At 33.9% G+C, this 23,250-nt stretch overlaps 6 protein-coding genes across 6 annotated transcripts; 3 read left to right on the forward strand and 3 right to left on the reverse strand.

Annotated features, from left to right (window-relative positions):
* Positions 1-581: 581 nt before the first annotated feature.
* On the forward strand, positions 582-2,307 carry BX664DRAFT_373056 (FAD dependent oxidoreductase; the record flags this gene model as incomplete). The annotated part of the gene is made up of 6 exons (XM_051548684.1): positions 582-714; positions 793-1,119; positions 1,198-1,530; positions 1,592-1,817; positions 1,890-1,985; positions 2,077-2,307. 6 exons carry the CDS (start codon positions 582-584, stop codon positions 2,294-2,296), a joined length of 1,335 nt encoding a protein of 444 aa, XP_051399807.1. The 3' UTR covers positions 2,297-2,307.
* Positions 2,308-2,387: 80 nt separating this feature from the next.
* BX664DRAFT_279651 (uncharacterized protein) lies at positions 2,388-8,469 on the reverse strand. Its single transcript, XM_051541452.1, has 11 exons — positions 7,786-8,469; positions 7,089-7,704; positions 6,419-7,013; positions 5,877-6,229; positions 5,143-5,813; positions 3,988-4,951; positions 3,680-3,924; positions 3,334-3,441; positions 3,032-3,245; positions 2,810-2,959; positions 2,388-2,743 (listed from the first exon to the last, which is right to left on the reverse strand). Exons 1-11 carry the CDS (start codon positions 8,299-8,301, stop codon positions 2,547-2,549), a joined length of 4,629 nt encoding a protein of 1,542 aa, XP_051399808.1. The 5' UTR covers positions 8,302-8,469; the 3' UTR covers positions 2,388-2,546.
* Positions 8,470-9,797: 1,328 nt separating this feature from the next.
* On the reverse strand, positions 9,798-10,898 carry BX664DRAFT_262685 (uncharacterized protein; the record flags this gene model as incomplete). The annotated part of the gene is made up of 5 exons (XM_051540732.1): positions 9,798-9,922; positions 9,987-10,264; positions 10,326-10,488; positions 10,573-10,732; positions 10,806-10,898. The coding sequence occupies 5 exons, from the start codon at positions 10,896-10,898 to the stop codon at positions 9,798-9,800; spliced, it is 819 nt and encodes a 272-aa protein (XP_051399809.1).
* A 1,450-nt stretch (positions 10,899-12,348) lies between these two features.
* Positions 12,349-13,708, forward strand: BX664DRAFT_331866 (uncharacterized protein). Its single transcript, XM_051545214.1, has 6 exons — positions 12,349-12,525; positions 12,616-12,662; positions 12,727-12,883; positions 12,984-13,073; positions 13,131-13,411; positions 13,496-13,708. The coding sequence occupies exons 1-5, from the start codon at positions 12,415-12,417 to the stop codon at positions 13,347-13,349; spliced, it is 624 nt and encodes a 207-aa protein (XP_051399810.1). The 5' UTR covers positions 12,349-12,414; the 3' UTR covers positions 13,350-13,411; positions 13,496-13,708.
* Positions 13,709-13,926: 218 nt separating this feature from the next.
* BX664DRAFT_263696 (uncharacterized protein) lies at positions 13,927-14,964 on the reverse strand (the record flags this gene model as incomplete). Its single annotated transcript, XM_051540780.1, has 2 exons — positions 13,927-14,612; positions 14,703-14,964. 2 exons carry the CDS (start codon positions 14,962-14,964, stop codon positions 13,927-13,929), a joined length of 948 nt encoding a protein of 315 aa, XP_051399811.1.
* A 740-nt stretch (positions 14,965-15,704) lies between these two features.
* Positions 15,705-22,954, forward strand: BX664DRAFT_296423 (proteasome stabiliser-domain-containing protein). Its single transcript, XM_051542202.1, has 22 exons — positions 15,705-15,765; positions 15,821-15,942; positions 16,004-16,261; positions 16,349-16,615; positions 16,722-16,935; positions 17,033-17,161; positions 17,230-17,294; positions 17,367-17,457; positions 17,528-17,584; positions 17,672-17,862; positions 17,971-18,547; positions 18,666-19,684; positions 19,759-19,813; positions 19,884-20,816; positions 20,888-20,955; positions 21,038-21,187; positions 21,251-21,476; positions 21,532-21,705; positions 21,785-22,089; positions 22,156-22,426; positions 22,510-22,755; positions 22,821-22,954. Exons 1-22 carry the CDS (start codon positions 15,738-15,740, stop codon positions 22,931-22,933), a joined length of 5,559 nt encoding a protein of 1,852 aa, XP_051399812.1. The 5' UTR covers positions 15,705-15,737; the 3' UTR covers positions 22,934-22,954.
* Positions 22,955-23,250: the final 296 nt, after the last annotated feature.

The raw sequence follows: 23,250 nt of genomic DNA on the forward strand, positions 1-23,250 counted from the left end.
ATGTAATCTATGTGAAAATCCTGTATTCGATAATGACAATCTGGATGTCTTTCCCAATACGGTGATCTTCTTTTGTCGACATGCATATCACGAACAATGCTTATTGGAAAAGGAGGACTCGGTCATGACAGAAGAAAACAGTTTGGCGACGGCAATGGCGACTCATCCAGGATTATTGACAAGTAAAGTGAATCATGCAACATTGATGAAATCAGCAAATCGAATGGTATGTCCTCTTTGTCAAGAACATGTAGCTGGTGGCAATGCCTTTGTGAATAGGATGAAATCTCAACGCATTCAACCTAGATTTGGAAATAGCAACAAATCTTCACCTTCAGAACGCAGTCTTGGACCTGTAGTTTATTAGTTCCTTTATTACTTTAATAAAATACGTTTTTCTTTTTTATTATTCCAGAAAAAACGAAAATAAGATTAGACTATCGGGGTGAACAAAACCTTTTTTTCTCTAGATCTCCGCGAACATTCCTGTTTTGGGGAGTGTCAACACTATATATATATATCACACGAAATGATTCTTTTTTTTTTTTTTTATCTTTTGTTTTTTTTCAATTGATTGTAGAATGCCTAAAGTGATCATTGTTGGTGGAGGATGTTTTGGATTATCAACAGCCTATGCACTTTCATTGAAATCAGAATATGAAGTATGGGTATTTGATAGACAATCTATCCCATCACCAGATGCTGCTTCTACTGGTAAACCAAAAAAAAAAAAAAAAGAGTGTCATGATTTTGTTTTTTTTTTTTAAATTTTTTTTTTTAATTTTATAATAGATATCAACAAGATCATGCGATTTGATTATGGCGATGATATAACTTATATGCATTTGATGATGGAGGCATTACCTTATTGGCATCAATACAATAAAGAAAGAGCAGAACAAGGTGAATCACCCGTATTTCATGAAACAGGTGTATTGATGATGAGTCGTCATGGTGAATACTCGGATTTCGAAAAGAAGAGTCTAAGGAATATCCGACAAGCTGGGTATGGACATTGTATTGAAGAACTTGATGGAGAAGCCATCATTAAAAGATATCCTCAATTTAAAACAGCAGTACATCATGGATTTAACATTGCTTATTTAAACAAAGCTGGTGGTAAAAAAAAAAAAAAAAAAAAAAAAAAAAAAGGAAAAAAAACGTGGAACGAATCAATTTGACTTTTTCCATATATAGGATGGTGTAACTCTGCTGAAGCTGTGAAACATATGCACCAAAAATGCTTACAACAAGGTGTTCGATTTGTGATTGGTGGAGATCAAGGAACTTTATCTTCATTGTATTGTCCAAACAACAATAAGACAGAAGGCATTGTGACCATGGATGGGAAAATTCATAAAGCAGATAAAGTGGTATTAGCCACAGGTTCCTGGACTCCGGGTGTGGTGGAGATGGAAAATCAAATCATTGCTACTGGTCAAGCCGTGATTCAATTTAAACCTTATGGTGATTTACGTGATCAATTCGATCAAAATTGTCCTGTTTGGTGTGCTGATTTATCTAAAACTGGTACCAAAAAAAAAAAAAAAAGAAAGATCAAATTAAAAAAATTTTTTTTTTTCATATATAGGATTTTATGGATTTCCTATTAATGCTGATGGGAAAATGAAAATAGGGATTCATAATAGTGGATATCTTTGGCCAAGAAAACATGATAATGTATCCATTCCTCGTACTCAAGTGGCTTTTGAATGTGATACCATTCCACTATCAGCTTTAAGAGAATTTCGTCGATTTTTGGCCAACTTTATACCTGGTACTTCCTGTATGGATATTGCTTACTCTCGTCTTTGCTGGTAAAACCATCGTCATCATCATCGTCTTGTTTTTGCATATCCAATATATATATATTTTTTTTCTTATTCTAGGTATTGTGACTCTATTGATGGTGATTTTCTTATCAGTCAACATCCCAAATATTCAAATCTTATAATAGCAGCTGGGGATTCTGGTCATGGTATGAAGTAAGTATTCATCATCGATCTATTTCTTTTTTTTTTTTTTTTTTTTTTGTTGTTGTTGTTGTCGTGAACTTACCGTTTCTTCCATATAAAGATTCCTTCCCAATATAGGTTTCCAGGTGAGAAATGTGATTGAGGATATATCCACGGATTATACTAGAAAATGGGCTTGGAGGAACATGGATGTAGCCAATACAAAACTTGACGGACTTCGTCAAGGATCTGCTGTGAATCGTGGCATTCTTTTAGGTCATGATGAAAATATGCGATTTGCCTCACCGGATGAATTGACAGCAGCAACAGCACACTTGTAATTTGATTGTATATTTTTTTTTTATATATATATTTTAACAAACAAACCACTCAATAAAAAGAAAAAAAAGAAAAAAGAAAGTATACATGAATGTATATTATAAAACATTTTATTTTATTCTTGGAATTGCTAATAACAATGAATAAATCGAAGATATAAAAAAAAAAAGAGAATGCAACGATATGTAATATTGAGTGTGAATAAAGTGTAGGAAATGGGGAATAATTGTCTAATAACCACAACTAACTAATCTATGACAACAAAAAGCTTTCTTTTCCTTCAGACATGGCTGTTTGTAATCGTTTCAACATCGTAGCCTTATCAGAATAATCAGGCATTTTGAAGTAGTTGGCGCATGTCATCACTGATGGTAAATAATCATTGGCTGATAAAGGTGGTTCTGACATTTTACGAACAACAGTAAATGGCGGTCGTAGTGCTTTCCATCCTAATATATATATATAGAAAAGTGAGTGTGAGTGAATCCATTTCATTCAAAAAAAAGATGACTTACCACCAATAGGTAGACGTGGACTTCCAGTAGTAAATTGTAAGAAATCCCGGCGTCCCTGATGATCCAATTCTGATAAAATTTCCAAAAGATGTTGCATGGCAGTGCTATCCATTGTAAATCCATGATCTGCCTTGATAGTGTCCATCAATGCTACAAATAAAAAAAAAATTCATTATAAGTATTCATCCTTTCTTGATATTTATTACAATTCAACACACTTACTAGTAAGAGACCAATCCTCATCAGAAGTACCAAATAACGATACCAATTCATCACATGTCAGAATTTTCAAATCATTGATAGGGAATGATTCACTAAACCCAGTACGGAAAGCATCAATTTGTTTGGAGACACCAGATCCAACAGTAGCGTCCACAAGAAGATCTACATAATTTGCCAAGTTATGAATAGTGACTGGAATCTTATCACCTTCATCCTAAAAAAAAAAAAAAAAAGAACAATGTCAGTGGTTAGCTTTCCAAATCAGTTCACCTCTTTATTCATATATTGATTTCTACTTTTACCTTCAAATGAATATTGGATCCAGGGAGTGTATATGAGAGGCACAAATCATCCAAAGTGATTCCATCCACCTCGATTGTTTCGATTGCTTCCTGTTTCTGCTGAGATGACTATATAAAAATAAGAGAAGGATGAGATAAATGACATCATTACAAATAAATCACTTTACCAATGAAGAATCAGCATAAATCATTTGTTTGCGTTTCAAAAACTTTTCAAGTAAATCAATTGAATTTCCAAGAGTAGGGTCTACTTGCTAATGTACGAAAAAAAAAAAATCAGTCAATATTTATATTCAAACTTGACAAAGCAGATTTCACTTCTTTTTTTTTTTTGGTTTTTTCTTACGCGGATAAGATCAATCGCTCTCAAGTGGTTGTTAAACACCAAGTGGAAGAAAGCCAAACTGAAGGGTATATCGATGATCCTGAAATCCAGCATTGCTTTGGCAACAAAGCGACCTAATGTCTTGAATAATGTTGTAATACGACGGACTGTCTTGTTATGAATTCGACCCACATCCAAAAGAGGTCGAGGGAATAAACCACGCGGAGCACAAACATACCGAGTAGCGGAATCATCATCATCGTTATCTTCATGTTCATTCTTCTCATGGCCAGTTTGTTTGGAAGAATGGTAGCTATCGTCATCATCACGCCATAATCCAAGAGACTTTTTGCAGAATGCCTTGGATGCCAAAGCATAAAATTCTAATGTTGGTCCCAATCCAGTACCTTCTTCGTCCACAAATTCAATTTCTAACGATGCGTCCGAGGTAGCAAAGAGTTCCAGCATCTTGACTGCCGATTCCAGTATTTGATTTCGCATCATCCGTACTTTTTGTCGCTCTAGTTGTCCTAGTGTCATGGATTGTTGCTGATGTGAATCATCCAATGTACCACCTCGAGCACCTTGATGTTGTTGATTGCGCATTTGTAAACTTTGCCATCGGGAGATCAATCTTGAGTAACCGTAGGATGTGCATTGAATATAAAGATATCGAGTTTCAAACGGGAACAAAAATGGAGTGTCACGAAGTAATCGATGGATCCATTCCGGGAGACAGTCACTGGCCACGATCAGAGGTTCTTCCAATTGTCGATTTACTTTGGCTGTCAATTTTCGTCCAAAGAATAGGTTCCGTAGATTGGGTTGATCGTCACCGTTGTAAAGTTGATAAATTACCTTCAAGAGCCGACGAACATTGTCGCATATTTGATTATTGGCAGAAGATTCGTCAGATTGAGAAGATTGCGTAGAGAAGGAAGGAGACGAAGATTTTGTTACTAGCCTTTGGTTTTGCTTGTCATCATCATCTTTAACAATATCTTCATCGCCATTTTTCTTGCCATCATCGTGAGTCCATACAAGTTTGTAACTTATCGGATAAGAACTGATCCAAATATTGCGAGTTGGAGGAGGACTATCCAATTGGCGTTGTTGTATTTCTTCTTTATGAATTGCACCATAAATAGTCATATCATTGTTGATTGTATTTGATTTCGTTGAGAAGATAATACGCCAACGACCCTTATTTGATACCGATGTTGATCCTGATGCTTCTACTGAGTTATCCGTGTCGTTATTGCTATCACCACCACTTTCATTTTTCAGTGATTCCTGTTAAAAAAAAAAAAAAAAAAAAAGAGCATAATGAGTATCTTGTCAGAAGATACCGTCGCATGTAAATACTTTTTTTTTAAGTTTACCTCGCTGTCTTGTGATTCATCCAGATCCATTTCATCCACTTTTTCAACTTGATTTTCTTGTTCACTAGGTTCATCAACAGAACGTGATCCGGTCGAGGCAACGGAATTATCGCGTATTGTGTTGTCAATATCATTATCCTGTTGTATCAGTTGATCCAATGAAGGTCTTGAGGAAGTCTCATTCAGTGTTGGTCTATCATGATGTCTTGCTGTAATAATTTCGTCGCCACCATTATCGGATGTACCGTCTTCATCTAATCCACCATCTGAATGAGTAACTCGCGAAAGAAGATATTCCTCAATGACACGGAAAGTGGCTACTGCATGAGTTGATACCATAAGGTGTTGATGATCAATAGGAATGTTGGATCCAATGCCTGTGAGCCTAAGTCGTATTTGTTTTGCGAGCATGCTTGAAGGATTGCGTAATCCATCATTTGATGTCATATCCAGAGGAGTCACTACTTGATACTGTTCAAATCGTGCCAAAAGTTCTTGAAGTCGAATAATAAGCATCGAAATAATATCATTGCCATCACCACTATCACCACCACCAGTAGTCATTGTTGTTGTAGCGGAATTACCAATAATATATTTGAAGAGAGCTTGTCGTTCAGATAAACTTGATTTGAGATTATCATCATCCACCTTAGTTTGAGTGACATTATCCGCTGTCGTTAAATATTCCAAGAGAGCATCCATCAAACCAGAAGCACGTAGTTCATAACTACTAATTCCAACAGAACAGCTTTTATAATAATCCAGAAGTGCGTCTAATCCATGTTTCGCCATACTAACATCATTCAAACCAGCCTTGATTTGTTGTGACACTTGACGTAAAGTTTCCAATCCAAGATCAGTCAAAGTATCGTCGTCATTATGATCCAATTCCGCGATGGATGATTCAATTGTAGATACTGCATGTTCTGTTTGGGAAGAGTTCTTCAATTTCAATCGATCTTGATATGTCTTGAGGATGTAATTTGCTAATTGAATGATATACTTTCTGGTAGAACCTTGTCCAATACCTTTTTCAGTGTCTGCAGATAATTGTTGTTGTTGTTGCTGCTGCTGCTGTAATAATCCCATTCGACTACGAAGTAAGGCTGGTAAATCTTCTCGATTGAATAGACGACGTCTAGCAGATTGCAATTTTTCTTCCAGAGACCTCAACTCTTCCTGTTGTTGGCTAATAATATCGTTTTGTGATGTATTGTCTGTCGTTGTCTTGTTTTCTATCTGAGTTGATGTACCATTGGAAGGTCCATCATTGAAATCATTGGATCCGTCTGTGCTATATTCCTTTACACGGACAGATGTTGATGTAGGTGATGCTGTATCATTGTTGTCATCCTGTTTCGCTTCACCAGCCGTGGACATTTCAGAATTTTCACCTGGAGTGGAACTGACTAACCTTGTCTTAGAAACATCATTATCATTCTTGGTGGTATCACAGGAATGATCAGCAGCGGTTGCATCTTCTTTGTCAGATAGAGGTGTGTTGGCCAACGATTTGATTTCATGGATAACTCCTTCATGTTGGAACAGGAAAACATAAATATCGGGTAATTTTTCAATCAACATTTCCGCCATATACAGTGTATCAGTCACAAGGATAGGATGTTCTTGTTGTGTGAGTATGCTTGCCAAAAAACCAGATAATCCAATATTGTTGAGGACTTTACGTAATTCATCTGCTTCAGAAAAGTGGATCAATTTGACCAAAATATGTGTCACTAACTGTCGAACCCGAATATTCACCATAGATGTATGCATTTCCAATAAAAGAGGAATTAACAATGAATTGATATAGTGTAATATTGTATTGTCTTTTCTAAACATAACAGCACGCAAGTCGTTTTTATGGTTGTTATTGCTGCTGTTGTTACTGTCATCATCCTCATCTTTGGTTGATCCATCACGCAGTTTGTTTCTATCGAGATCCTTGAATCGTCTTGAGCTGAATTTGTCGTCTAAAAAAAAAAAAAAAAAAGTAAAAATAAAATCAGTCATTAGGTTTCATTGATAATTTATTCTATTATATTTACCTTTTGGAAGAGGTGGAAGACTATCTATGATAATCTTCAATATAGTATAAACAGAATCGCGCCACTTGTGATCCATATTCACTTCGGGTAAACTGGATGAAGCATGATCATATTGCGGAATATCAGTTGATCCGGTCAGTACCTTGTAAAAGATATCCACTATATTCAGCTTTAATAGTTCACAACAGAGAGAAGGAGAACTTTTGACAATAGCACGTAATATTCGTAGTAGATCCATAAAAGTTGAAGGCCGAGCAGCATTTGGATTTCCAGGAATAGGTATTAAATCAATGATAGCTTTGAGAAGTTCTACAGAAACTGCCTTTTCAATGAGATCTCGACGAGGTCTATAATTTTCAGTGATACGTAACCAACAAAGACATGATAATTCCACCAAAGTTCGATCAGAATAAGTGATTGTATTCATCAATGTTGGAATGACTTCCAATACTTGTGAGAAGTTATCCTTGTCAACGCACCGCATACAGTTTGCCGCAGTTCTTAAAGCTGTTCGTTGAGAGTGTATACTGAAGAAGTCAAAATACATCAGGACAGCCGAAAGTCCACCTTCATGAATGACAGCTCTTGGTAGCTGAGATGCAATTTTTTCGAGAGCCTTAAAAATATTGTAATAAAAAAAAAAAATAAGAGTAAGAACGAGATTCTATTATATTTTTTTTTTCTTCTTTAAACTTACAGTGAGAGCTTGTTCCGCCAAATCAATATATTCAATAGATTTAAGTTTTTGACATAATACTTTTGTAGCTCCTTGATAGACTACATTAGTGACAGCAGTAGGCATAGCATCCATAAGATTTGAGAGACATCGACAAGCTAAAAGCATGATTTCAGGATTTCCACCACCAAAACCTCCAGCCATAGCCAGAGCAAGCATTGTATCTTCATCCATATCCAATCCAGGAGGAATATCATCATCAGTACCTTGTTCAGATCCTTTCATAATTCGCACCAATTCCTTGACAAAACTGTCAGTTGCAAAGTATCCTGCTAAAGTTTCTTCATTGCTAACAGATAGTATTTCTGCCAGTTCTTGTAGAGTGACTAGTTGTATAGTAGGATCATTTTGAGTCTTCAAATTGTTCAAGATAGAGCGTAATTGAGAGTTCATTTCTGACATGGTACCACCAAACATTCGTTGAAGTTGTTGATCAAATTTACGTCGGACACGTTCCATTTCTTGTATATCATCCATATCATCATCTTCATCATTGTCGTCATTATCATCATCATTTTCATCATCATTATTATTACTGTTGTTATCATTTTCTTCATCATCATCATCATCGTCATCATCATCATCATCAAATTGTTCTAATTTTTGACCTTGATAATGATGTTCAGTGTTGGAAGTCGTATCAAGGTCATCATTATCTTCCAAATCCTTGTGCTGTTCATGATTGTTCTTTTCATCATTCCAATTAACATAATCCATAGAATCTTCATCGTCATCATTTTGATCAGTACAAAACTTATTCACATTGCGGTTATCACCAATAAGATCAAAATATGAAAGGACAGAATTCACCACTTGATTTCCATCATCGGATAAACCTTCAGGATCGGGTTGTTTTTTTGCTTTTCGATAAGATAGCTTGGCATCCCTGATAAAGAAAAGAAAGTGAATTAAGTATCTATTTTTTAAATATAAACATTCAAAAAAATAAAGAAAAAGAAAAAGAAACTTACTTTGTGTTGTCTTCATTATCTTGTCTTGCTTTTGCTTTTCCTTTCTTTAACCTTGATTTTTCTTCTAAAGATCCACGATGATCAGAATTTGACCTTTGATTTGACTTTCTTCCATTTGAATATTTTGCATCGGGGTATTCCATATTGTCCAGTTTCTTGAGGTTAGACTTGTTTGAGTATCAAAAGTGATATACTAAATTAAAAAGATATATATTTAGTTAAAATAGATAAAATCTTTTAAATGCTTACCTTTGACCGTTTTTATAATGGTTTTACAAAAGAAGAATAAAACTATTCAATAAAAGAGTTTTGATGAATAGTTTTAACAAAAGTGAAAGTGATATATGATAGTAGTAGAAGAAGAAAAAAATAAAAATAAAGAAGAAGAAGAGGAAGAATAGAAAAAAAAAAGAAGGAAGAAGAATTAAAAAAATAAGGCAAACAGATAACCACAGAAAAAAAAAAAAGAAGAAAAAGAAAAGAAAAAGAAAAGAAAAAGAAAGAAAGAAAGAAAAAAAAGGAGAGAGAGTAAAACGCAGCAGAACAATTTTTCCTGCTCTGCCCAATCCGAAAACCATATTTCTTCTCCGATCAAATTCACAATATGTTAAAAAATATTATCTAGTTTAGATGCTGTTAATTCTTTTTATTATTTTTAATTCTAATCTATAAGGAATTCTTCTATCTGTCCACGTAAACGTTGTTCCCTTTCTTGATCATAAACACTTTCTACAATAAATCTTGGTAATGTTTCAATAGTCTTGACTTTATAATCCTTGACGTTCACTTGACAACTATAACACAAATATGCATTTAAATCCACATTATGTTCAGAAGAAGAACATCCTTCATTGCATCCACCACCACAACATTCATTATCTTCTTCTTGTTGATCCACCTTTGTCACTGTAATATGTTTTCTCCATTCAGGAATATTTGATTCGTATGGCCTAAATAAAATAAGTAAATATATATTATGAATTCTTTTTTTTTTTTTTTGACTTACATTTGACAAATAGCACATTTTTTACTATAATCGATATTACTATGTGGTGTAAGTTTAGATGCTGTTCTTGATATAGTACTAACTGTAGATGGAAAATCTCGATCAAGTCCAACAATAAAATCTATCCAAATAAAATAAATAAATAAATAAATAAATAATTTCAATAAATAATACTATATATATACCTTCTGTCAATCGTTCAATAGAACTTTTTGGTGCATTATATGTTCCAAAGTTGAAAGGTGTTGTGACATCATGATCAATACCATGTAATCTATTATATATTCCCATTTCCTTTGCAAGCATATCCTTCATTGGTCTTAAGATCACTACATCCTTAAAGCATGAATCCACTTCCATACCGACATCCATTGGTATACTATATCCACGTCCATTGCTAATCTTTGATATCATTTTAATTGCCTGTCGTGTTGATGAATCAGCCATAAAGATATAATCGCATCTATAATAAATAAATATAAAAATATTACATATTGCCTAAATGATAATATAAGTCAACTTACTGTTCCCGTTTGGCAATAGTCAAAAGCATGGCAAACTTGATATTCCAATAAAGATCTTCTTTGGCTGTATTTTTGTTGATGTTATTGAAAAGTGTTTTGAGACGTTCACCATTGGTAATTTGAGTAGATTCTGTTGATTCTTGTCCGAGTTGTACGATATATTCTAAAAAAAAGGTATGATATTAATTAAAATCATGAATGAATAATAATTTTCTATTAGATCATAATAACTGATAATGATTTTTACCATGTTCACTATTGCCACCTGGCACATTCTTAAAACACTTATCAAAATTAGGATTAGAGTAAAAGTCTTTGCTGAAAATGTCTTCCATAGGCTGACTAATATAGGATAATTGTGGATACTTGCTTTTCACCATTGCTTCTAATTTTTCTGCTGACCCTTTCTATATATATATATATATATATATATAATAACATTAAATATAATTTCTATTTTTTTAATTTTTATTTATTTACCTGTTGTTCAAATAAAGTAGACTCATCCAAATGGCATACAACAGCTGAAGGTACCATGGCAATCTTTCTCTTTTCAGTTGGGTTGACGATCATAAAGGAGCTGGTAAGATGAAGCATAGCACTATAAATAAGTGAGCATTAGTAAGAATATCTAAACAAAGAATTATAAAAACAAATCTTACATTGATGAAGGACCACCAGAGCAAGCTAGTAGTACTTTTCCTTTTTTACGACCAATTGCTTTAGACCGATTCAAATTAGATCTGTATTTTCCAACAAAGGTATATACAAAGCATTTACTATTGAAGAAAAAAAAAAAAAAGGAATCATTAATACCCTAACAAAATAAATAAATCATCGTAAAACTTACTTGCAATAAAAAGTATGACGGAGACGAACTGTGGAGAGCTCAGTTTTGCATTTACAACAGGGTTCGTTCTTCATGATATACTGACAAAAGTAAAGAAGTAAAAAAAAAAAAAAAAAAAAAAAATGAAAGCTTGATATCAGCCACCTCCACTCAAAACGACTCAAAAAGCAGCGGTATTTTAAAAGGTATCTTGCACACCAACTGTTGAAAACCATAAAAATCAGTAACAAGGTTAAGGATGGATGTTTGATTAATGAATAATGATAATTGCAGCTGGATTGAAAATAATTGATGACAATCTATATTGATAATGATGCTAGAGAGAGAGATCTAGAACACTTCTTCTCATCAAGTAGAAAGTGAAATCTTCTCTCTCTACAATGAAATTAAATCACATGACTTTTCACAATCAATCCAACTCATTATAGAATATCTTAATATAATGTCTCTCATATCATCCTCTGCCCTCCTTCAACAAACAATCATCTATCAACAATCATAGACAATTGACATATAATCATCGATTTCATCTGGATTGTATTGAGTCGAAACCCATCGGTAGTTCCCGAGTACAAACATGAGAGTAGAAGTGGCACGTGCCGGCTTACCGACGTTCTTCAATTAGATTAAGTTGATGTTATGTAACAGACCATATTTGTTAAATTGTACTTGAGCTATTGAGAATACTGGTTCTTTCTGTTCGCTTGATGGGCGGCAAGATTTTTTTTTAACGTGCAAATAAAAAAAATCTAATGAATACTGTAACGGCACACATGAATTATTTTTATGACCCACGCCAAATGGTTTCTGGCACAGACCAACCGTTTTTCTAGCACACGCAGATGATTTTTGACACACGGATGTAACTACCTTGCGACAAATGTAATGGATAATGAGACATTTTAATGCTTTGCTTAAAGTGAGAATTTCATGCACCTGCTCTCGTTTGGACATCATCTTTTAAAATTTCTATGATAAAGTCAACAATCCATCATCATCATCATCGTCGTTATGATTAATCATCATTCTAATTGTTTTTGGTGGTGTCTTGAATATTGGAGTTCAAAGTGTTTAGGAAATGACTATGCCTAAAGGGTAAATTATTTTCCAATCCCGAAGAAAGGGAAAAATAAATGGAGTCCATATAAAAAATGACAGTTTCTACCTTGAATCTTTTTTTTTTTCCTTTTCAACTTTATCAGAAAAGTTTAATTTACTTCTAAACAAAGAAAAACCACAATGTCTTACTCTACTGCTTGTTGTTCTATTCCTCCAGTTTCTTCAAACTATGAAGCTATTGGTGTCATGGAAAACGTTGGTGATTTGGAAGTTTATACCGTTGGTCCTGCTGTAAATAACATGTGGTCATCTTGGAAACAAACCGCTCATCATATGACTTTTCTTCTTCTTTTTCTTTTTATTTTTTTTATCTCCATGTAGGATGCCAAGAAAGCCATTGTAGTCATGTATGATATCTTTGGTTTACAGTAAGTAGTAAATAAGGTAGACAAGTTATCTCTTCTGATATGTCTTCATCTTCTTAATTCATAGTCCCAATACAAAACAGTTTGCTGATCTTCTTGCCAAGTATTGTAAATACAAGGTAGTCATGCCTCACTTTTTCAAAGGACATGACTGTACAATGGAAATTCTTCAAGATAGACCTCGTTTGATGGAATGGATTGGTAAATATGGATCTATCGAAGTGGTAAGTGTGCAATATGTCGCGTACATAAAAAGTTGAAACCTAAAATAAACCTATTAACAACTGATGATCTCTGTTACGCCTTTTTTTTTTCCCATATTAGATTACTCCTCAACTCAATAGCGTGGTAGAATGGTTGCGATCCAGTGGTATTCATATTGGTGGTATTGTTGGGCTTTGCTGGGGTGCTAAGGTAAATATTATTTACAAGTAAGAAAAAAGGAACTGACTTGTTTTATAAACATGATAGATTGCTGCTCAATATTCTGCTATTGATTCCCCTCGTTTCTTTGCTGGTATTGTCATGATTCATCCTTCTTTTGTTGACAACAAGGATGCTGAAGTTGCAAGTGCTCCTGTTCTTGCTCTTCCTTCCAAGGATGAACCTGATATGGTATACCAAAAAAAAAAAGTTGATATGAGTGTAGTAGTTGTACTGATGAATCATGTTGATTTTATGATAGACTGAATATATGGATATCCTCTACAAGAAACCTTTTGGCAAACTCTGCAAGCATCACCGATTTGATGGTAACCAAAGGAAAAAAAAAAGGAATACTTTTATCTTATTAACCTGTTTCATCACTTTTTTTTTTATTATTATTTTTCTTTTAGATATGGTCCACGGTTTTGTTGGTGCTCGTGGTGATTATACTGATGAATTGAACCGCAAACGTTCTACTGAAGCTATTCAATTGACCGTCAACTTCTTCAATGAATGCATCTCTACCGCTACCCCAACTCTTTAGGTGATTATCTTTTTGTAATTTGTATTTTTTTTTAATAAATGTATTTTTTTTATTATTTGTTCCTTCAAAAAAAAAAAAAGATTGATCTTTATCTGATCAAATATAAAACTGAATACGTGGGGTTCTTTGATATTATTGTTTATTAAAATAAAAAGGGAATGTTTTCAAATAATGTAAGATAAAGAAAAAAGAAACACTACTATGAATGGGCTAAGGAGACGTAAATGTACATTTTTTCGGTATATAATCTAAAAAAAAAAAAAAAAGAGAAGGGGAGGAATGGGTATGTATTTCAATTTATCGTCTCAGTTTCTTGTTCCTTTGATATGCGATCCGAATAACAAAGCAAATCACCGCGAAACTGATACAAAGAAGTCCTAATAGAGTAACTTGGCCTTCATTCAGTCCGTCATCATTAGGCAACAATAATTCAGAGTCAACTTTCTCTTCTTCTTGTTCTTGTCGTTCTTGTTGTGGGGTCAAGACATCATAAGCAAATTCATCCTTTTCAGTTGGTATCCATGAATATGATTGATAGGGTGGTCCGTTGGCTGCATAATCCCATTTTGGTTCCATCATACAAGAATTGTCCACTAAAAATCGATCCTCCTTTTGTGAATTGTTTGATTTGATATTTTTGTTGTTGTGTCTTTCATCCCAAGTAGTTACCATGTGTCGACAAATAGAACACCAACTAACTCTATAATCATGCGCTGTCTGATCGCTCCAAAGCGAGATAAAAGAGGAGTCCAGCCGATCCTTAGGTGGTTTGATTAATGCGTCCTTTCTATATTTCAGGTAAGCGAGATAGGCATCATCATTTTCATCTAAAAATCGTATATATTTTGCCAAATCGCGAGGATCAGGATAAGCATCCATTCTAATAGCAGATCGTTGATTGGGTAAATAGCCATCATAAGAATTTGGTCCATCTACAATTGGTACCGCAGAGAATTTCAAGGTATCCATGAGTTTTTCCGTCACTATAAAAGAAGTATATTTGATGGTATTTTTAGGTTTAAAATTTAGTATTTTTCAATTCCATTTTTTTTTTTTTTTTTTTTTTTTTTTACCATAATCATCACAATTTGCATTTTCAATAGCTAGATAGAACTTGTATTCGGCCATCAATTGTTCACGAGTCTTGTCAGGTGGAAAAGGTTTTGTATTCAAACAGTCTCCATAAGAATCGATGTTGATATATTTCATAAGTTCACTGATATACTTTTCCCGTCCACTAGAAGCATGACAATTCTTGGCAATCCACAATATTGGTGCTTGTTTCGATTTCCGCTTCATAAAATCCATAGGTAAGGGTCTATTAGCTACATCCATCACATAAGGGCTAAAGTAAGTGAAGAAGTATTGACTTTTTCGATGATAAGAGGCAAGATAGTCAAATTTTTCCATCATTATTGGATCCTGACGAAAGGGAGCTGTCAATGGGGATTCAAGTGTATACAATATCCATGGCTGACCAGATTCTAAAAAAAAAAAAGTCTATTAAGTATTCCAAAAACCGCATATCCTGTCACACAATTTTTTCTTTATATATATATATATATCACTTACTTCGAGGAACATCACCAAAAGTATAATCAGCAGCATGAAAGGCAATGGCATCAGCTATATCTACATTGGATTGATTAGGACTAATAGTACACCAAGAAGTAGCAGTAGTCATGTTGACTTTGTATCCGTCAGGAATGGCACACTCGTCTTCTATAAATTTATCCTTGCCTAACGATAACACGAATAATAATAATAAAAATAATAAAATAAAGTTTTAATATCATAGAAAGTAAAGATTTTGATCAATTACCATCAAAAATAATTTCATTGAACCATCTTGTCCAATGGACAATGCGAATGGGCGATATTACTGTTTCCATCGCAACGAAAAAAATAGGGAGGCAACAAGTTGAAAAAAAAAAAAAGTTTGATTCACCCATTTTAGGGATTTTGAATTGACTTTTAAAATGATGAACAAAAAGATTTTATCGGAATGCGCGTGCCTTTTCCTTACGTCTTACCTTTTTACCTTACGTCTTCGCTTTTCTTCCCTTTTTTTTTTTTTTTTTTTTTTTTTTTAAAAAAAAACTATAAAAATGGCTAATAATGAAATTCAGCTACTCGGTAATAAAAGTTTATTTATTTATATGTACACTTTCATTAACTTTTATGTTTATAGAAAATGTTGAATTGAAGCTTGCTATGTGTAGCACTGACTCTCAACTTGAGAAGACCATTGGCATCTTTCTACCACCTGTATTATTGAAACTCTCAAGCACAAACGAACAGTCAAGAAAAAAGGTTTGGATTCGATATACTAAATAAAAAGAACTTTATGTTTATTATATTTATATCATGATAGGTTATGGACATCCTTTCGCATATCAATAAGCGCATTAAATCCAACGACAATGTCAAACTTCCTTTTGATTCTCTTCTAGATCAATTCTCAAATAACGATGTCTCCAACTTTGTTAAAAATTTTACTATTATTTATCTGGAAATGTGCGTTAAACGCTTAACACCTGAAGAAACTGCTGTTCATATTCCAAAGTTTTTACAAGGTATTTCTAAGCGTCCTGTATCTCAACGTATTACTCTTCTTCATATGGTTCTTCCGGTAAAGAACAAAAAAAAATAATAATAATAAGAATACTTATATATACTATGTACATTGTCTCAATTACTTATTATTCAACTCGCGTAGGCATTAAAAAAATGGACCTTGGATCCTAGCAAGCAAGCTGAAGCACGCCAGTCTATTTTCCATTTTGATGAATACCCACAAGACGTCACTGTTATACTCAATTTTTTCAAAGATTTGTTACTTTATCAACCTATGACGCCTCGACAAGCTTCAACAGAATCTGAAGAAACCTCTCCTGTATACCCGGGACTTAGTCCACAGGCTGTAGCAGAAGTGACCAATAATGGAAAGATTTCCTGGACATCCACTCGTGTCACTGAAGCAAAAGTAAGAGAATGAAAATAGAGGCTTTTACTATTGAAAGATGGATTTATGCTAATGTCTCTTTCTGATCATCTTTTTTTTTTTTTTTTTTTTTTTTTTTTTTTTGCAGCTTGGTATTATTCATTTTATATTATCAAATGTTTTTACGGATGACGAACGACTTGAATTATTAATTGCTGGTGTTTGTGATGCAAATCATATGGTTGTATCTGCTTGTGAAGACGGAATTCGAAGGTGGACAAATAATGTGGATTTGGAAAACAAAGAGATTATTCAGTCACTTTATACTCTTTATCTTGGAACAAAACCTACCACAAGAGGGGGTAAGTGAAATAATATAATGATAATAAAAAATGAGATATGGGTATCAATTTCTAATTAATTGATGGTTATATATATATATATATATATATCTATTAGATGGTAAAGATGGTCGGGCGCCTGTATCAAGTGCTGTGAAAATACGTATATTGTATTATTTGGGCAAATCCATTGTAGCTACAAACTTCCCCACTCAAATGATTCAAGTAGTATTTGATGGCATATATGGTAGGATGAATACAAAATCAACATGGACAATTATCTCATATTTTATATACATACATACTTATATATAGGTGAATCTTCAAGTCTACGACTCCGTCGATCAACTATGGCTTTTCTTCAATGGTGTGCTCGAATGGTATTATACTTATCCGATTTATTTAATTGTAACAAAAAAAAAGATTTAACTTTTTTTGCATATTTTATATAGTGTGACTCTTCTACACTGGCTCCCGTTGCACCTATTATTGTATCTGGAATGTTAAAATATATTGACCAAAACCCATTTGTATCTGGACATGGTAAGTATTATCTTTGATGTATTGATTCATAACCACTGACTCTTTTCTTTTTCTTTTTTTTATTGTTCAGATGCTGAAAGTATCAAGGGGTACGCCTATGTTGTTTGTGGACTGGTGATTAGAAAAGGTAAAATGCAAAAGAGAGTCAAACAATTGCTGGAAATTGATAAATCATGATAATAATTTACTTTTTTTTTTTATTTTTGTATATTAGTACCGAAAATTGGGTTAGAAGACACACAGATCATCTCATTGTTCTTTGACAATATCGTACTGGAACAACCCAATGTCCGAGTTTATGTGCAAGACGCCTTATCCTCCATGATTGACGTTTATGCTGGATCTGATAGTTCATCTCCTATATATCATGAACTTCAAGACATTATTCTGAAAGCCGTGGAACAGGTACATATTAGAAGAAAATTATATTGGAAATGATAAAAATAACAACAAAACTACTTTGCTTACTCTTTTTTTTTTTTTTTTTTTTTTGGTGGGGAACGATTCTCATAGAACAATGCAAACTCAAGATATATGGCTTTGAAATATGCCAATGGGATCTATCCATTTTCCTTACCTTTTGCTCGCTATGTTTGCTTGCTTGGAACATCATCGAGTATCAACAAATTGGAAGTACATGAAGAAGCAACACGTGGACTACACCCATTTTTACGAGATGTGGCTACTGGATCAATTGGTAGCAAAACCGATATTGTCCCACCTTCAGCATTGCCAACATTTGCGGAAATGGTGAACTATCTTGCGGAACATCGACCTGGAGAACAATACATACAAGAATCTCGAACGCCTGTTATCAAAGGGTACCCAACAGAAGTCTATGCTGAAATTCTAGCCTTTTTACGGATGATTCTTGTTTTGGAAGCGAACCCTGATATTATCCTTATTGATGAATATGTACAAGATAAAGTTGAAAACAGTATGTCTGAAGATCCTATTGCAATGGAAAATGTCAAGCAAATCCTCAAATTATGGTGGAAGGAAGACAGTAGTGAATCAGTAGAAAATGGACGTCGAGCCATTGAAATATGGTTAAACATTGTAGAAAATGCCTTGGATTCAAATCTGAAAGGTAAGGAATAGATACAAAGATAGAAAAGAAAAAAAAAAGAAATCCGTGTTGGTGTTTCCTTTTTTTTTTTGTTTTTTTTTTTTTTTTTGTTTTTCTAATTCTTATTCTACTTGCTTAGATCCTGTATTAACGTCCACTGCTGCCAAATGTTTATTGGAAATGATCTCACTTGGACCATCCTCTATTGCAAATGTATTCAAACCACGTCTGTCTCTCTTCAAGTCATTTACCACATCCAACAAATTGGACACCCGTCTATTAATGTCTCATATTTTTGGTATTATTGCAAGTGACTCTGGTGTTCCTCAACAAGAAGTTGAAGATATCTTATTGGAATTTGGGGATATCCTGGAAGAGCCGGAAACAAAACAGAATGCAGCATTGGATATTGATCGTAAGCATGGTTCTCTACTGGCGATTGGACATCTACTTGGCCGATGTTATTATCGAAAACGTTCTCTACGACCAATGGTTGTAACTAGATGTATCAACTTACTTCTCAAACAATTGGATGGTATTCCCAGCTCTACTTTCTATTTATTGGCCGGTGCAGCATGTCAAGCTCTAGCAGAAATTGGTCGTACTCAATCCTTGGATTTATTATTACAGTTGGATCAACAAAGTGAATCATCCAAGGACGTAGAAATGACGGATGACAACGAATCAGCAACAACGACAAAGATGACCTCTAAAGATGTATTGGACAAACTAGCTCTATTGGCCAAAAGTAGCAAGGACACAAAACTTCAAGAAAATGCAATCTTGGCTTTGGGACATCTCAGCATTCCATTGGTTATAAACTCGGATTCGACTTTGGTAGATACTATTGTCGCAGCTCTTTTTGCAACTGCTGATACAAAGCAAGTGGAACTTTATTTCGCTGGTGGTGAAGCATGGACAGCATTGGCCTTTGGATGGAATTCACAAGCTCTTCAAAAATACAAAGATATTAGTGATATACCTGCATTAGACGATCTTGTCTCTGAGCAAAGTGGAGATCGTTCTGCCGCATTCCAAAATGTGGTAGAAACTATCGTGAAAACCTATGTAACAAGTGATCGCTCTTGGTACCGAAAAGCCGCATGTATATGGTTACTCTCTATTTTGAAATTTGGAAAAGATCAAGATATTATCAAGGTAATTAATACAAGGAGAAAAGAGTCAATTATTAGAATAGATAATGATAATGGTACTAATGAATTTTGTTATAGACCAATCTAGGTGTGATCCATGCATCATTCTCTCGTCTTTTGAGTGATCGTGACGGTAAGTTGTATATATATATATTATGATTCATTTCTAATGTATTCTTTTCTCTTTTTTTTTTCTTTTCTAGATTTTACCCAAGAAGTTGCTTCCAAAGGTCTGGGATTAGTTTATGAATATGGTGATGCCAAGATCAAAGAAGATATGCTTTACTCATTGGTGGGAACATTTACAGAAGGTCGATCAATTCAAGCCCAATCAGTGACAGACAATACGGTATTATTTGAAGAAGGGGCACTCGGTACAACTCCAGATGGCAACTCAATCACCACATACAAAGAACTTTGTTCTCTGGCATCAGAACTCAATCAACCTGATCTTATTTACAAGTTTATGAACCTTGCAAATCATAATGCAATGTGGACTTCAAGACGTGGTGCAGCATTTGGTTTCCAAAACTTGATGGCATTAGCAGAAAAAGAAATGGAACCTTACCTTCCTCGGTTGATTCCCAAATTGTATCGTTATCAATTTGATCCGAACCCGCGTGTCAATCAAAGTATGAAATCTATCTGGCAAAGTTTGGTCAAGGACTCACAAAAGACAGTGGACAAGTATTTCAACGAAATCATCGATGATGTTTTGAAAGGACTTGGCAATCGACAATGGCGAGTACGTGAAGCTTCTTGTGCGGCTGTGACGGACTTGGTTCAAGGACGACAATTAGCACAAATCGAACCCTACTTGGAATCTTTATGGCAAATGTGCTTTAGAGCTTTGGATGATATCAAGGGATCAGTAAGACAAGCTGCCACTCAAACATGTAAGCAACTGACAAAATTGACTGTTCATTATTGTGATCCTGAAGTGGTTTCTCCACAAGATGGTGGCAAGGTGATGGACATTGTGATGCCTTTCCTTTTACATAAAGGAATTGTGTCGGATGCTGAAGATGTGCGCAAGTTTAGTCTGGATGCTGTGCTCAAGGTATGCAAAACTGGTGCTTCTTTACTGAAGAAATATATTCCTGATTTGGTGGATACTCTATTACAATCATTATCGTGTAAGTCAATATACTCACTCTCAAATTGTTTTTATGCCTTTCTTTTTATACTAATTATAACTTGATTATAGCTCTGGAATCTCAAACCATGAATTATCTAAGCTTCCATGTTGAACAATATAATATATCTCAAGAACAGGTAAAAAAAAAAAATATATATATATATATATATATAACAAATAAAGAACCAGATTTAATTTTTTTTATCTTATAAAATATAGTTGGACAATGCTAGATTGAGTGGTGCTAAGAATTCTCCAATGATGGAAGGTATTGAACACTGTGTCAATCAAATAGATGAAGAAGTGATGGCGGAACTGGTACCTCGAATTATTCAAATTGTGAAAAAAGGAACTGGTCTTCCCACTAAGGTAATAACATGAACAAATGCACTCAACGTAGATCATTAAATAATTATTTTTAATTTTTCATAGGCTGGTTGTGCTCGTTTCATTGTGACACTTTGTATGAATCGTCGTGCAATATTTGAACCTCATGCTGATAATTTCTTAAAGGCACTCAGTGGTGCTATCCGATCCAAAAATCCTGTTATCAGAAAGACATTTGCTACAGCCACTGGATATGTATGTCAACTAGCCACTTATGACAGACTGCTCTCCCTAACGAAACATTTGAAGAAACTTTATGTTGAAGAAGAAGGTAAGGCAAATATTTCTGATGAACATCATTACCAATACTTATTCTTTTATGATAGATGAAGATTCTCATGCTGCTGCTGCTGTCACGGCGGTAGAAATTACAAGATTTGCAACAGATAGAATGAACTCTATTGCTTCTGATATAGTCCCGCTCATTTATTTTGGTGAACATGATCCAGATGAACAAATGAAAAAGTTATGGCAAAGCGCTTGGGAAAATTTAACTTCTGGTATAGAATAGAATAGAATTTTTTTTTAAAAAAAAATTGAATTGATACTCATTTTTTTTATTGTTATTATATTAATTAGGTACACGAAGTTTTGTAACATTATATGCTGACGAAATATTACAATTCACCCAACCATTATTGAACTCATCTTCTTGGAAAATCAAACAAACAGCGGCTTTGACTATTGCTGATATGTGCAAATCAGGCGGTAAAGGAATTGAAAAGCATCTAGATAAGCTTATGCCTGTGATGGTATCCACTTTAGCGACAAGATCATGGAATGGAAAAGAAACGGTATTGGATGCCTTTAGTCAACTCTGTGTATCTTCCAAATCCTTCTTTGATGAACCAACGAATCAACCCAGTTTGGCTGATGTGGCAAAGGTAAGACAGAAAAAAAAAAAGAGAGAAATATTGTGTTACTAATGATTTACGTCATATGTTTGTTAGATATTTATTCGTGAATCTAAACGCAACAATCGTGTATATCAACGTCATGCTCTTGTATCACTCGATGTATTTTTGGAGGCATTTAGTGATAAGATTGATATTTTTGGTCAAGTCCAAGATTTTTTGACAGATCTCTGCTGTATGGATGAAGCTGCTGCTATGGAAGAAGATGACGAAGATGACAATACAAAACCTTTGTTACTTATGATCAAAGCCAATGCTTTCAAAGCCTTAACTGCTGGTTATCAACCCAAGGTATACTATGATCAAGGTAAAAATTGGAACAATAATAAAAAAAAAAAAAAAAAGTTATCAAACGAAATGATATTCATTTGTATTACTATTATTATATAGAAAAATATGCGGATACTATCAGTGATACATTGACAACATCATTACAAGGGAATATTTGGAATGTACAACTAGCTATTCTACAAAGTCTTCAAGTGTTTATTGAACATAGCACACCTAGCTCTCTCAACAATACTATATCAAGTAAAATAGTAAAAGCATGTGGGTATTGCCTTGATGATCTCAAATATACTGCTATACGAACGGCCTCTATTGATGTATTGGATATCCTTGTGAATCTTGATATTCGTAAGAAAATAAAATAGAAAAAGAGGTAGAGAGTTATTACTAACTTTTTTTTTTTTGTTTTTTAGTGAATGATGAACTCAAATCTTCTCTACGATCCAAGGTCAATTCAAGCATTCATCGAGAATCCATTGCCCTATTGAAAGAACGATTGCAACAGATTGCACAAAAATTAAATTAAGGTCAAATATATAGTCATTAGTTTGTTTTTTTTTTTTTTTTTTTTTTTTTTTTTTTTTTTTTTTTTTTTTTTTTTTTTTTTTTTTTTATCTGTAGTTTTAGAATATTATAAAATAAAATGAATGTATAAACTTTTGATATCGCGAAAGGTCTCGTTACTGCGCATTGTAGCACTACATGGATGAATTCGAAAGTCTTCCAGAACCAACAGATCTGATTGGTCGACGATATTTCCTAATGTCCGTAATTTTCTTATTTTCTAGACCCTTATTCCTTCTTTTTTTTTTTTTCTTTTTCTTTTTTTCTTTTTTTTTTTTT

The sequence above is a fragment of the Halteromyces radiatus genome, assembly GCF_025201355.1.
Source record: "Halteromyces radiatus strain CBS 162.75 chromosome Unknown BX664scaffold_4, whole genome shotgun sequence".
In the NCBI taxonomy this organism is placed as follows: Eukaryota; Fungi; Mucoromycota; class Mucoromycetes; order Mucorales; family Cunninghamellaceae; genus Halteromyces; species Halteromyces radiatus.